This window comes from Hyperoodon ampullatus, assembly GCF_949752795.1.
Source record: "Hyperoodon ampullatus genome assembly, chromosome: 2".
NCBI classification, from domain to species: Eukaryota; Metazoa; Chordata; class Mammalia; order Artiodactyla; family Ziphiidae; genus Hyperoodon; species Hyperoodon ampullatus.
The window spans coordinates 39,136,482-39,152,193 of NC_136915.1; the positions used below are offsets into that span (position 1 = coordinate 39,136,482).

Below are 15,712 nucleotides of genomic sequence, written 5' to 3' on the forward strand. Positions count from 1 at the left end.
AAACCTCACAGAGGATTTCTTTTACTTTCCTTGTCCACAGGTAACAGTCCTTTGGACAGCCCCCGGAATTTCTCTCCAAATGCACCTGCTCACTTTTCCTTTGTTCCTGCCCGTAGGTAAGTTGATAGAAAAACTCCTCTGTGACTAACATGTGTGGCATTTGCATGAATATCAGTTAAATGTCAGCTTCCTCCTTTGAGGCACTGCCCTTCCAAGTGTGTTACCTTGGTCTACCAGCCATCAAAATTCCTTTCCTGCTTTCCTCGCCCAGGTCATAAACAACTTGTTCAAGCTTTGCTTTCCAAACACCGTAGGTATTTGTGTTTGAATGTTCAAATGGGCAAGTAGATATTAAAAGTGAATTTATTTTATAATCTTAAGCACAAGTCCCTGGTTTCCTGAGGGTATGTTCGAAAACATTATACTCTTGACTGAAAGCTATCCTAGAGTGATCGATGAGAAAATGGGTTTTCCTCCCAGGAGGACCCAAACTTATACTCTTATTCCTCTAACTCAGGTAGTTCCAGGGAGCTAGAAGAGGCCATTTATGCCTCCCTCCTTGGGGATAAAGAGACTACCAGATCTTCACTTATCCTCCCAGGAATTTAGAAAGATTTGGTGTGTTGCAGAGCCATGCTTGTATTCCTCACATTTCACTTATTTCTGGAAATGATATCAACTTATCCCTGGCCCATGGTAGCAATCCTGACAGTTCAGCCCATTGCCAGGGTATCACCTGGCCTCTGGAGAAGTACTGAGCTGATTGACATGAGTCAGTCCATATACCAAGGCTTCTTTTTTTTTTTAATACATTTATTTATTTGTTTATTTTTGGCTGTGTTGGGTCTTCGTTGCTGCATGTGGGCTTTCTCTAGTTGTGGTGAGCGGGGGCTACTCTTTGTTGTGGTGCGTGTGCTTCTCATTGCGGTGGCTTCTCTTGTTGAGGAGCACTGGCTCTAGGCGCACAGGCTTCATTAGCTGTGACACGCGGGCTCAGTAGTTGTGGCTCGCGGGCTCTGGAGCGCAGGCTCAGTAGTTGTGACACACGGGCTTAGTTGCTCCACGGCATGTGGGATCTTCCCAGACCAGGGCTTGAACCCGTGTCCCCTGCATTGGCAGGCGGATTCTTAACCACTGCACCACCAGGGAAGTCCCCCAAGACTTCTTATACAAATTATTTACTTTTCAGAACATCTCTAAAATTCTTTCTTGGCAGCGTTCACGTTCTTTGACTTTATTTTTTATTTTTATTTTTAAAAATATTCTTGGTGGGAGTCAGTCTTTGGTATTAAGACCTCCAGAAAAATCATGGCTCCAGATTTGGAGCCTCTAATGGTTGGAGAATGATATATACATCTTGAGATCAGAGTAGTAGTAGTAGTACTCAGACTTCTTTTTTAAGAGAGATAACAGAAAAAGAACAGATTCCTAATTTAACAGCATTAACTCACTGTTAAAATGGCAACCCAGAAGAAATCCACCCCCTTCCTCTCCAGGATTGTATGCAGCTGAAAAGGTCATGGACAGGTTGGGAGAAGTTTGATGGCTGACTTGGGTGCCCCTCCTGACCCAATTGCCTTATTCAAAGCAAGTATCGTCAGAGTTTGTTCCATGGACTCACCTCTCCTACCCTGTGTAACTTCGTTAGTTAACTAACGATCCAGATAGGAACACTTACAGTATAGGTATATAATGGATGGATGCATTTGCTTTCCAGCCCAGCTGAAAGTCTAACTTATCTCAGACTTCCTGCCTTGATTGTGTTTGAACTCTAGCCCCAGATTAGGTCTGAGCTGGGACAGTAGGACCTGTGACTGTTCTCTGTAAATGGCATTGAGTCATTTCCCATTCATTCAATAAATATTTACTGAGTACCCAGTAAGCCCAGGCACATGCTGGGTACTTAGTTATATAGTGGGAACCAGACAGACAGAGCCCTAACTTTCTAGAAACTTAGTAGACTTAGTAGAGTCTGTGCACTTGTTGTTCCCTTTGAGGGAATGCTGTTCCCTCAGGTCTTTGCTTAGTTAACTCCTTCTTGTCTTTCATTTCTCATCTTAAATGTCAACTCCCCAGAGAGGCCTTCCCTCACCATACAATATAAAGGAGACCCCTCATCATTCTCCAGCAAACCATCCAGTTTGATTTTCAAACTAGTACTTTTCAATGCCTGATACAGTCACCCCTTGGTATCCAGAGGGGATTGGTTCCAGGACCCTGGTGGATACCAAAGTCTACAGATGTTTAAATCCCTTATACAAAATGGCATAGTATTTGCATATAACCTATGCACATCCTCTTGTATACTTTAAATCATCTCTAGATTACTTATAATACCTAATACAATGTAAATGCTATATAAATAGTTTTAAATACAGTGTGAATAATTGCTGGCATGGAGCACATTCAAGTTTGGCTTTGTGGAACTTTCTGGATTTTTTTCCCCCTGAATATTTTTGATTCACTGTTGGTTGAATCTACAGATGCAGAACCCATGGATAAGGAGGGCTGACTGTAGTTTCTTTTTTGTTTTCTGTTTCCTCTCAACCAGAATCAAAGCACCTTTAATAGAGATGCCTTAATATGTTGAAAATATGTCTGCTAGTATATAATAAGCACTCAGTCGGTGCTTATTGATTGAATGAGTGGTGGGGAAGAATAACGAACAAGCAAACAAACAAATATATAGCTATAACCTGTGATAAGCACCGTGAAGGGAAAGAACATGATGCTGCCTAAAAGAGTAAGAAGGGAATGAGGCTGGAGAGTCTGTACTGGGTGGTCATGTAAGCCCTCTTGGAAGGAGTGACTTTTAAGCCAACCTGAAGGATAAGAAGGAGCCTGCCATGTTGGGAGTGAGGATGCAGGTGTGTAGACCAATCCATGCAGAGGGAATAGCATGTTCCGTCGGTGTCCTGTGTCTGCATCATTCCCTGGGCTTTAGGAGTAGGATCAGCCGGGGGCTTTGGGACCTGGTATTACCACTGAGATCCACACAGGTCTGTGCTAGGTGGCCTGAAGTTTGAGTCGTATGTGTGGAAGACAGAACCCCGGCTGTCCCCTTACCAGACATAGTAGGAAAAGTAACTAGGTATTGGTGGGGGAGGGGAGGGAAGACTTCAACCCTGCGAAACAAGGTACTCAGGAATTGTGTTTCCTATCACTGAAGTTGAGCATGAGCTTTATAGCAACACATTAGTTTGGAATATCACACAAAAGGCAGATTTAATGAAACTCTAGGGATAGACCCATTAGTCACACAACTTCACTACTAACTTATACACATTCGTAAACAAAAGGTTTGCCTCTGCCAAGCTAGACCAAACACCAGGTGTCAAACGGAGCAGTCTCTCTGGTTCCCTTTGATTCTCACTTTAATATATGTCTTTTCACTACAGCCATGGCCACAGAGCAGACAGGTAATAGCGGACGTGATGGGGAGAGGGGCTGGGAAACTGCTATGCATGGCCAGACAGTATGGTTTGTGGTTTTATGCTTGGTGAGAACTGGCTGTGATGAGTCTTCTCTGACTGTGGGTATGAACATTTGGCCTTTCATTTCTATCAAAGAGGCCCTAAGGGAGCCCCCTCTACCTGCTGGAACCAAGGCTCCATGCTCATATGTTTAGAAGGCAGGATTTGCTAAATATTTAGTTCCAAGCTTCTGAGCGTAGGAACAGGTCACCCTCATTCCCACAACTTTCCTCAGTCACCCAGTGGGATGACCAGGCAGAGGAAATGGAGGCATCCTGTAGTGACATTTCTGACTCTGGTGGTCCCTGCTCTTCAGTTTACAGAAAAATGGCTGCCATGCAGTTGGTTCCCATTTCTGTATGAAGGAGGAAAAATCACCTGTGGAGAAGTGTATCTGACAAGGGTTTGGGAAATGCCTCCCTGAGTTAGACTAGTCCCGTCTTTGCTGAGCTCTGTTTTCCTGGAATTGACTTGCTTCCTTGTGTAGAGCTCTCAGGACCCAAAAGAGAGATCAGAGAGAATATCATGTTTGAGCAGCCTCCTGGACATTTCTTTGCCTCAGAGACTAGGTTCCAGCAGGACCGGCTGCCTGGGTGGCATGAAGTTTGAGTCATGTGCATGTGGCATGGAACCCCCGGCTGTCCCCTTACAGAACATAGTAGGAAAAGCTGCTTGGTATTGGTGAGGGTGGAGAGGAGTGCTTCCAAAAGAGAAGCCCTGGCAAGATTGATTCCTTTTTTTCCTTCTTCCTCTCCATGCCTCCCCGCACCCACCTTTAACTGTGGAGCCTGGAACAATTCATCCAGATCTCTGGGTCTTAATGTTTTCTCTGAAGATTGAGAGTATTGAACTTAACTTCTAAAGGTCCTCCATTGCTAACGTTCTTAGGTTCTGTGGGTCACATCAAAGAAGTTTTTCTATAACTTCAACCAGAGCAGGCTGTACCCCTAAGCTCCACAAGAAAGAACATTTGTGTTACAACACATCCTGTAGTCCAGGAAAGAATCACTTGTCCATGTTATAAAAACTTCAAACCAGATACTTGCTTGATCTTTCTTCTCTAAAGCAAAGCAGATAACTGTGGTTCTCTGTGATGAGAGCTTCAGAGCACATCCTCTAAAGAGCAGCTGGAAGCCTGCCCCAAAGTCTCATATATGGCCAAGGCTATGCCACTTCACTCTTCTTTCATAAGTTTGCTGTCACTCTTGGGCAAACATTCTCAAAGATTGGGTTTATGAGTCCTAATGGGTCCTGGGTAGCCTTTGACTGTTTGCAATCTATTGATTCATACTCAGACCCAGGTGCTAGTTTCGCTTCTTCCCGGTTATCAACCCAGTGGCCTGGGGAACACCAAAGGACCCTTCGCATGGAGCCTTCAAAAAAGGAAGTAGCATTTCAGTGGCAGTTCTCTCCTTGTGATGATGCCTTTAGCTGCAGTCCTCTGTCATTGCTTCTCTGTCATTGTTAAAAGTGAATAAGTTGAGAGTATAAAGATTTTTATTCCAAAACCATAGTATTGCATAACAGATATTCTTATTTAAAGTTATGGACTCCTTTATAGTCAGAGATGTCTGTCTTTGCAGTGGAAAACACACAACAATAGGCCCCATGTAGGAAAGAGATATGAAAGTGTGTGCTGGACTGAGCAGTACTGTCTTGAGACAAGAAAGAGCCTACCAATGAATCAACTGCCCCAAAAAACCTGATGGAAAGACAGGCAGGTCCTGGGCTCAGGGTGGGGTTCGATAGAAACTGCCTAACATTCTTTTCTTACATAGGACTGATGGACGGCGCTGGTCTTTGGCCTCTTTGCCTTCTTCAGGCTATGGAACCAACACTCCTAGCTCCACTGTCTCAGTAAGTAGCCAAATCTGTGGCCGTACCTCCTTCACCCTGAGGAAATACTTCCCTACAGGTATTGCTCCCTGTCCCTACAGTGTTGCAAAGTGGCTCTCAACTTTTTCTCCAAAGCCCAACTCAAAGAGGTTGCTTGGGATGAGGCTGAGAGGGACAGAGTCTGGTGGCCCTTAACAGCCATAGTCAGATCCATTAAATGCCTTTGGAAAGAATTAACCAGCATGTTTCTGAGCGTCAGTTATTCCTAGTGGAGTCAGAAGAGGGCTTGAGGATGGACTTTTGCTTTGCCTACGAGGCCAGGCACAGGGACTCCTAAGCACGGTTCCCTTGCTCCCCTATTTTATTTGTAGAACTGCAACCAAGAGCAGATAACACCCCCACCCCCATGTCACAAAGGCCTGGTAGACCCTCCTCCAACTTTTTCACCTTTTCCTTTCAAAAAAGAAGGGAAGGATGAATGTGATTTGATATTCAAGTTTGATTGTATATCAGCAAAAAAATATATTGGGCCTGTCTCTAAAACTTCTAGTTATGTCTCTTTTAGAGAAGATTTTAGCCTAAAACACAACAAATGTCCTAACTGACACTATGCACAATTGACCCTAAAATGAGTATTCCTCATTGAGCAACGTTTAATTGAAGCCAGGATGACAAGTTGGCAAACACGTTCTGTAAAGGGCACATATTTTAGGCTTTGTAGGCCACAGACCGGAAGACCCGTTTCTCCATGTCTTCCACCATTCTTCAGGCCTTCTCAGCTCAGTTTGTATTCATAAATCCCAAGCAGGTAAAAGAAGTTATCATCTCCTCTCTTGACCTAGATATTACTCTTAAAAAAATTTTTTTTATTATTATTATTTTGGCCGCTCTGTGCTGCATGTGGGATCTTAGTTCCCCAACCAGGGATCGAACCCGTGCCCCCTGCAGTGAAAGCACGGAGTCTTAACCACTGGACCACCAGGAAAGTCCTAGATTTTACTCTTAAATTAATCCAAAGATCTCACTGGTCTTTCGGCAGCTGTTTAGTTTCAGATCTTTCCCTAGTAAATATCCCTTCCCCATAATCCTTTACTCAAACAGGTGATTTTTGAGACCCAAAGTAAGAGTCATGTATTTATTATATATAGATTCCTGTTCAATAAATTTTAATAGAATCAACCCATTGCTCCAGCTTATTTTATTGGAATACCTTAAAATACCAGTTTTGCTTCATGTTAGTTGCAGTTGGGTGAGAATACTTTTTGCAACTTCTGTCCAAATCATTTATAAAAATGTGACCAAGACAGAGCCTCATGAAAACCTCCCACTAGCTGTTTACAACTTTATGTATTATAGGATTCCATGAGAGAAGTGTGCACTGTAAGTCAAAAAAAAATTTGATTTCTCACTTGGTATTAAGGCTTACGTGTGGCAACAGAGTTTTCTTGGTGTGGTACTGCAGCTTTGAGTGTAAATGAATTTAGACATTTAACCCCAGATCCTTCATCAGTTGGTGAACAGAAATTGAGCCAATAGTGTTAGATTTGCTGCTGCTGTAGCCAGTCTTGTCAGGTAAGGGCGGGAGTTCACTGATCCAGGTGCCAACCGGGGCTGCCACGGCAATGGCTGCATTGGTGGAATGCCTGTAATAGCACAGCTCACTCCCTCAAATGGTCTCTTGTGATTCTGGAATCTCAATCATTGGGCCATGTTTAGAATTCTTAATTGTTTTCAGGTCAAGTCTAATTTTTGGGTTCTAGATCTAAAAATAATTTTCTTCCCTGCTGGATTTTCTTGCCTATTGGTGTCCCTAGAGCCTGGGCAAAGCCTTCACAGCTGCAGCAAAGCCAGTTGCCCTCTTGGTAACAGCCTAAAGGAAACATTGCTGAGCCATCCTGGGGCTCTCCCAAGGTGTCGTAGAAGGGAAAACTTATGGGGATGTCATTTGTAGGCTGGGCATACCTAGAACATTTCCTAATAAGCCAGGAAGCATGATTTATTAATTACTTGCCATTCTAACTAGCCAGAAGTTTCACTGAGGGCAAAGGGTCCACATGGAAGAATCTGCTTTTTGCCACCTAAAGAGGCTCCCTAGGTAGTTGGAGAGCTGTCACACCTCATGAATGTCTGGGTCTGGCCCCCTGCAAGGCTCATGAAGGACAATAGTATCTTGGCTTCGTCAGAACTGAGAGCTCTGAAGGATAGAGATGAACGGGATCATGCACAGTAGAGGCTCAGGGGAGCAAGGGGAAGCATGCTGGCTGTGGGCTGACCTCAGGTTTACGTTGACTGGGGAGCCACTGACCATTTTCAGTCCCTCTCCACTTCTAGACTGCCTTAGACATGTCTTTAATGCTTTTTAAAAATGTTGTCCCCTCTAGTCATCATGCTCCTCGCAGGAAAAGCTGCACCAGTTGCCCTTCCAGCCTACAGCCGATGAGCTGCACTTTCTGACGAAGCATTTCAGCACAGAGAGTGTACCCGATGAAGAAGGACGGCAGTCCCCGGCCCTGCGGCCCCGCTCCCGCAGCCTCAGGTGAGGGTGTTCTCCGCCCACTGCCCTGGTACCCATGGAGTTCAGCTTGTCTGCACAGCCTAGGAGTCAACAAACTTATTCCATAAAGGGCAAGGTAGTAAATAATTCACACTTTGTAGGCCATATCATCTCTGGCAGCTACTTACTCTGCTGTTGTGCAGAATCATCCACAGACATTATATAAACTTTATTTATAAAAGCAGCCAGTGGGCACATTTGGTCTGTGGGCCGTAGTTTGCCAACCCCTGGCCTAGCACATGGGCACAGCTCAAATGAGTCAAGTGCAGTGAAGCTCAGGCCCTTTGGTATTGGGTACAGCTCAGCTCACCATCACAAGAGGTGCCTGAAGATGCTGTCAAGGGGTCCCTCTTTTTCCCTTTGAAAGTAGTTGTTAGTAGAAATGTACTTTGGACTCCATTCAGTAAAAGGAGAGTAATAGTATCATTCATTCTGATGGTCACCTGGCTGCAGAACCCAGAGGCCCAGCATATATAAACTAGGCCAATTAAAAGAGTTGCTTCTGAGGACACTTGTGGCTGACTCGGGGAAGAAGCCCATTGCAGAAGCAGAACTAAATGCCCATCTAAATCTATCTCATTTCCCTGAATCACCTGGGCTCATCAAACCAAACACACCTTAACAGCTGATTTATCTGTGTATTCCATAGATTAAATCAGCTCTTCTCTTTGGCATTAGGTGGTAAATCTGTGCCAGAATTCCAGGTTAAAGGGAGAGGGTGGAGAATAAAATGATCATGGCTTTAAATGATCGAGCTCAGATTTCCAGGAAATAAGAAGTTGGTTAACATGTTCGGGGGGGGCGCGGCCCAGAGGAGCAGTGCCTTCCAGGAAGAATCTCCTCAGGTCATGTTGGCACTGCAAGCCACAAAGACTGGTTCAAGTTCAGATTGGTGAGAATAATGACTGGGACTGCAGTGCAAAGGGTCAGACATACAACTGAGGGAGTGTGAAGTGTGGAGCCCAGTGTGTTTCTTTGTCTCATACAGAGGAACGTCTGAATCTTGGTGCTCTTCACACTCCACACAGAGACAGGGGCACCTTTTAGGCCATTTGAGACTGAGAGGACTACAGTACCTCTGGGAAACCCCTGAGGATTACTCTTAAAAAGCTGGGTAATGTGCATTAATGTAGCAGGCAGACCATGGCCTACTGTAGGGAGGAAAGGCAGAAAAGAACGGTTCTGAACATAGCTCAGCTGGGGTCACATATTGGGCACCAAACTGGGCAGGACCGAAATAGCCATTCAGTTGTGTGGCTCAAACTCTGAAATCCTTTAAGAGGATGTAATCACACATGGGCCAAAGGGGAAGATTTAGATGACCCAGGTTTGTAATTCACTACGGGCTGGCTGGACTGGCCTCATTCATCCCCCAGGTGAGAGCTAAGTTAACCCCATTGGATGCAGCTTGTTTAGAAAAGATACAGGTATACACTGTCTTCCTTTGGTTGTTTTGGTGGTGGTTTGATTTGATTTGATTCCTAGAACATGCTGGGGTATGCCCAACCCCACTGGCCAAAGCAAAGAAGACCCAGAGAGTCCTGTTCTGGAGGAGGTGATCCTAGAAGAACCACCAGTGGCCTCAAGAGTGGTCTCCTCCTGTCTAGGCCTTTTCAGGCCCTGGCAGAAGTCTTTGTGAAGGCCAGGCCTCTTACAGGAAGGTAGTCTAGCTCCAGATGGCACAGTTTTGAGCTGAACAGTGCTGGCAGCTCCAGGAATAAGAAAGGCTCTGGAACTCAGCACTCCTTAAGGTGGGAGTGTGTGGGTGCTGCAAACAGTGGGTGGGCACGGGCTCTGGGGATGGACATCTTTCTCCTTGAAGGTTCCCTGGCACTAAAGTAACACAGTTGTTTCCTTCTTATTTAGTCCTGGACGGTCACCAGTTTCCTTTGACAGTGAAATAATAATGATGAATCATGTGTACAAGGAAAGATTCCCCAAGGTAAGGATCCAGTTTAAAGGAGACTGGTAACGCCTCTGAGGATGCCACCTCCAGCCAGCCCCAGTGGGAAAACTGGGGGTGGGGGAGTCGCCAGAGGCAATCCGGAAGGAGAGCAGGGAGGCGCCAGGAGGAGGAGGACACAAGCATGAGGGCTTTCAGACTGCTGGAGAAGAGGAAGGCAGCAGAGGACTTTGAGTTTGGGGATCATACTTGCAGAGCCTCTATTTCTCCACTCCCCAGGGAAAGGGGTATCCAGAGGGAAATGTTGAAAACATATCCCACTGTATATTAGTGGGAAGGAAAGAGCAGAGACCTTGTTTCTAACCGTGCACATCAGGATCCACGAGTTGGGGTCCCCCAGAAGGAGATTTGCCCTCTGAGAGCACCTTCATTTAATGCAGATTTCTAAAGCAGCACTCCCATTACCAAGCACAAACAGAGCTACGCTGGAAGTTTCCTCTGGCAGGACGTTGGCCAGAGAGAGCAGTAAGGTGGGAGACAGCTCAGAGTTGCTATTCACATTTGGACTTGTGTTTTCAGGCAGGGAAATGCTGAGGGAGGAAGGTAGGTTAGTGTCCTGAGATGGTTGAGAAATGGTCTTCACAATTGCAGTTTGACTGTAAACCTCCTTGTTTGTGGAACGAGGACCTTGTTTCCCATTTGCATTTCTTTTGAACACCACATGCCTAAATACTCTGACCTGGCTTTCTAATGATAGGCCCTGTTCCTGCAGAACACAGCCAGTTCTGTCTGAGAGAGAATCAGGGCCTGACGGAGGCTCCCTCTCCATGACAACAGCGAGAATGGGGTCTTCAAGCCTCTTTCTTCATCCTCCATCCAGACTCCCGGCTCTACCTGTTCATTTGTATCTAGGGTCTGCGATGTGTGGTTCCCTGCTCCTCCGAGAGTGTCCTTTTTCGAGCCTCGAGTAGTCTCCTGGGCACACATGGGTGGCTTAGGGAAAAAGTGCGAAGCCCTTGTGCTTTCCCTCTTGACATTCACAGTGAAGCAGAGCAGTGAGGAGGAGCTCAGACTCTGGAACCAGGCCGACTGGGTTCAAGAGGCCTTCTACATGAGGCTTATTATCCTCATGACCCTGGGCAGATTATTTAACTTCTCTGAGCTTCATTTGCCTCATCTGTAATCTGAGATAATAAGAGTATCTATCTCATAGGGAGTTTGTGAAGATTAGTGAACATTAAGCTTTTCTAACTGTGCTCAGGACATAGTTAGCACTCAGTAAGTGTTAGCTGTTATTTCTTTGCTGCCCTGTGGTCTGCACTTTCTAGCCTTCAAATGGGCACTGGAGAGTAAGAGCAAGGAAGAGGGGCAGAATGAACAGCTAGGAAATCATTCTGTTGTGCCTTCTTCATAAAAAAGTTTGGGTGTGTATAGTGTTTAGAAATGCATCTCGCGTGTTTCCTCCTCCTCCTTGTATATTAGGTGTTATATTGTTATTCTAGCATTGCACGTTTGTATGTAAGATGAACTCATGTTAGAAAAAGCATGTTAAGATTCCTTCCACTCCCTCTTCTCTTTCACCTCCCCTCCCCTCCCTCTCTCCCTACCACACCGCTACACCATAAATATGTGTGTGTATGTGTGTGTATGTGTGTGTATGTGTGTGTGTGTATATATACACACACATATATATACATATACAAACACCCACTTAAACACACACTGAAAATCAGAAATCACTACCTGGTGGCAAAGGAAAGAAAGCCAAGCCCTAGATAGGCAGTTAGGAATTTGTTAGCTGATGTATATTTGTCATTTTGACATTCCTGTGCAGTTAGGTCCCCAAGAGGCTTCTGAGCCAGACCTCATGCTGCTCTGCTGGGGATCCAGGTCCGTGAGCAGGCAGGTTCACACCTTCAATAAACACTCTCTGAACATCTGCTTAACTCAGTAGGGTCCTAAGTTCAAGTTAGAGGATCCTGAGATAAATCAAACTCCCACTGACTTGAAGAAGTTCCCAGTCTGGAGAAAGATTTAGAAACCAGGAGTGTCCACACACCAAGTTTATACAGTTGGGAGGTCCAGTGGAAGCACAGAGGAAAGGAAACCCAGTTTTCCTGGAGGAATCAAAGACTTCCCAGAGGAAAGATGATGCTTGAACTGAGATTAGAAGGAGTAGTAGGAGTTTGCCAGGCAGGCTTGGCAGGTGAAAAAGCTACACACAGGGAACAGCATAAATGGACAGAGGCATGAGATAGCATGATAAAAGAACAACAGAACCTGAGTGTCCTTAGAGCAAGAGAATGTGCCGTTCAAGGAGTGAGGAGGTGGACAAGGCCAGGTGAGAGAGGGCCTTGATTGTAATGTTTTGACTTGACTTGAAGGTGACCTTTCACGTCTCCAGTCATCAGGTTTCCCAAATGCAACCTCAGGAAACGAGGATCACAGAGCCCATCCTTAGGCTCTGACCAGGCCCTTCAGGCTTAGCTCCAGCTGAGCTGGATCAGAAGGGAAGAGTCACTTGTCCTGCTTTGATTTGCAGGCCACCGCACAAATGGAAGAGCATCTAGCAGAGTTCATTTCCTCCAACACTCCAGACAACGTGTTGCCCTTGGCAGATGGAACCTTGAGCTTTATTCATCATCAGGTGATTGAGATGGCCCGAGACTGCCTGGATAAATCTCGGAGTGGCCTCATTACCTCACACTACTTCTATGAACTTCAAGAGAATTTAGAGAAGCTTCTGCAAGATGTGAGTGTCCTTGTTCTGGAACTCTGGTGAATCCGTATAGTAGTAGTTTTTAGTCCCAAGCTAAGATTAAGGCAGTCATGGTGTTCCCAGCCTGCTTGCCACCTCCCTGCTGGTATGCGGGACCCACTCCACATTTACGGCTGCTGCTGGGCTTTGATTCCTCCTCAGTCCCCTGCATTTCTCAGAGAAGCCTGTTCGGTGTCAGAACTCAGTGCTGTGATTCCTTTCCTTTTCTAATACCAATTACTCTTCCCGAGGCTCCAGCATTGTTAGTGTTCATAAATATTTGCCTAGGAGATTTGTAACCCAAAGCCAAAAAGAGGCCCCAGTGGCTGTAGTGGGCTCTCTTTTGGTAGACATACTGGTGCAAGCAGAACCTTGAGACTGCTTCTCCTCAGTCGAGGGAAAACAGACCTGCACTACGGGTTTATCCATTTGCTGATATTCTGTTTGCGTAGCAGAAGTTCTCCAGTGAGGACTGATGTGTTTAGAGACCTGATCCTCCCCAGTGTAAAAAGTCTCTGGGCAAAGTAATCCAGAGACCATTGAGTTCTTCTCGCTGCTTCGTGCTCTGCTCTTCGCTTTCCTCTCTGCCTCTCTGATAGGGTGATCGGACGCCTTCCCACTCAGACTACAGTTGCCCATATCACACCATTAGTACAGCTTAGGGGAGAGGAGATGTGCTGTCTCCTTGGGGCTCTTCATGTCACTAGAATATTTCCCAGTCCAGACCCCTGTTACCTCCAGACATGTGCCTTCATGCTTTTGTAGGACCAACTGAGCTGAGAGCCCAGGCTAATGGGCTCAAATGACTCTGGTGTGTTAGTCCAGAAATTAGGAGCAGGAAGTTGTTTGTTTGTTTTTTTAATTTAGGAAACAGTTGAATCTAGAGAAAGGATGACTAAAGATCATCACGATTATTGCTGTCAAATGTTGGGAGTTTTATCATATGTAATATGTGGCAGCTTCTCTGTCCCGTAAAAGGCATACTAGCCCAGTGGACAAGAGTTACGGTGAGAAAGGTTTTGATTTAATAGATGAAAAAGTTCTTCCTTCTACAGAAATGTCTTTTTCTGATTTCAAAAGTAATACTTAAATTTAAACATTTCAGAAATATGAGTTTAAAAAGCTGAAGTACCATGAAACATCACTGGCGGCTGTTTGTTTCTGTTCAAGAATAACTTTCTAACAGTTCTCCAACAATACGTAGGAATCAGGGATTGAGGCATCAGATAAATCAACTAGAGTGACTTCCAAGGTTGCTTGTATATCTAAGATGGATATTCTGAAATGCTCAAGTCAGAGCTTTGCCTAAAACCTTCAGGCGTTTCCCACATGCACTGCCCCTGGAGCCAGTGCATTCATATGTTCTCTCATTTGCTAGGCCCTGGGAATGCAGAGAAGAAGTTCAGTACCGGTTCTGGCTCAAGGAATTTGCTGTTGACTGGGGTTTACAGACCCATCAATGTGTATTACAGTAAACATAATAGCTATCATTTATCGAAGTATACTGTATGCCAGACACCACACTGAGTGTTCTATACGAATTATCCCACTTTTGTTATAGTAAGTGTGATTGATGAACACTAAACAGAGATCAGTTCTGAGCACAGAGGAGGATGTGCTGACTCTGCATGGAGAGTTCAGGAAAAGCTGAGTCTTGATGAGTAGGTAGGAGTTCACTGGACCTAGAAAGCAGTATAAACAACCTTTCAGAGGTGTGGAGGAACTTGGTTCATTTCAGGAATTGCAGGTAAAGTAGTTTGGCACGACTAGAGTGAAGGATGTCTGCAGGGAAACCCTGGTAGATGAATTTGCTAGGCACTACGTTGTCTAATTTAATCTTCACAACAACACTGTAAGGAAGGCATTATTATTATTCTCTAAATATGCAGATGAGGAAACCAAACCTTGAAAGGGCCAAGTTAGCCCAAGGTAACTCATTTCTTGAGTAGCAGAGCTAGCACCCAAACCCAGGTTACTTATTCCAGAGCCTGAGATTGTACACTTTCAAATACTTAGTCAATAAGCATTGACATCTGCTATATAAGAGGCACCTGTGCTAGGCCACACAGCCTCTCTACTCACAAGGCCCTACAGTGTACCTGTAGAGACAGACAATTAATTATAAAACAACATGCTAGTACCATGTGCTGTGAGCAAACAGCTAGGAAAACATAGAAAAAGGAGCCGTTACTTGTGCTTCGTGTGTGTGTGTCTGTGTGTGTGTGGCGGGGGGCAGGGGACTTAGATGAGGCTTCACAAAGTTGATATTTGAGCTGCGTGTTAAAAGAATGAACAAGATTTCATCAAGTGCCCAGCCTCTCTTTTCATTGCATAACCAGTTTTTTTAATGGTCTTCATTTGCTTGTATTTCTTTCCTTACAACCTGTTCACTATTCAGTCTCTTGCCTTCTACTTTCCCTTCCCATGATTCCACTGAAACATTTCAGGCAAAAGTCACCAAAGAACTAACTGGCCGGTTGCCAAATGCTGTGACCTCTTTCAGTCCTCACCTTCCCTCACCTGTCTACAGAGGTTTCCGCAGTGAATACCTCTCTTTGATCTTTTCTCCCCCCGAGTTGTCATCACACTGTTCTCTCCAGTCTTGTGGTCTTGCTGCCCCTTCACAAGTTTTCTTAAATGCTGGTGTTTCGAGGGGCACCTTCCTGAGCATCCGTGCTCCTCATTCTCCTTTCTTCACTCTCTGATCGGCCCTGTCAGCTCCTGTGTCTTCAGTTGTCATCCATCTGCTAAGGGCCCTTGCTCCCCACTGTTCTTCTGAGCTCCAGATCAGTGGCCCCAGCTGCTGATTGGACTCCTCCACTGTACTTCCCACATCGGTTAGTATTCTTCGTTGCAAGTAGTAGAGAACCAACTCAGAGCAGTTTATGCAGGAAAGGGAAACTAATTATAAAGATTGAAAGGGTGTCTTAGAGAATTGAAGGCAGGAACGCAACCAGGCCTTAAGAAGGGACCAGAACCAGAAACGAGAGCCTGTGGAAAGCCCAGGAACCATTCGTCTTCCTTCTCTCAGCTCTGTTTCTCTCCCTTTGGAAGGTATGGACATCCTTTTCACCCAAGAGCGAATTATACAGTTCTGTCATGCTGATATTAATGGTTGTCGTTCCACCCACTTTTAAGTTCCTAGGGGAAAAAAAAATGTAAAGAAAAAGCAGGGGTGGGGGGAGCTT

At 45.2% G+C, this 15,712-nt stretch overlaps 1 protein-coding gene across 5 annotated transcripts in view; it reads left to right on the forward strand.

Moving 5' to 3' along the window:
- MAST2 (microtubule associated serine/threonine kinase 2) overlaps positions 1-15,712 on the forward strand; it is a gene marked incomplete at its 5' end in the record, with an annotated part of 204,551 nt that overhangs the window by 172,673 nt on the left and 16,166 nt on the right. For 3 of the 5 annotated variants that reach the window (XM_079698503.1, XM_079698500.1, XM_079698504.1), the window contains 6 exons: positions 41-116; positions 3,399-3,419; positions 5,252-5,330; positions 7,691-7,845; positions 9,730-9,805; positions 12,309-12,518. In XM_079698503.1, the coding sequence (XP_079554629.1) occupies positions 41-116; positions 3,399-3,419; positions 5,252-5,330; positions 7,691-7,845; positions 9,730-9,805; positions 12,309-12,518 (617 nt within the window). The remainder of the gene's footprint in view (positions 1-40; positions 117-3,398; positions 3,420-5,251; positions 5,331-7,690; positions 7,846-9,729; positions 9,806-12,308; positions 12,519-15,712) is intronic. The other 2 variants (XM_079698501.1, XM_079698502.1) reach the window with 1 other exon arrangement.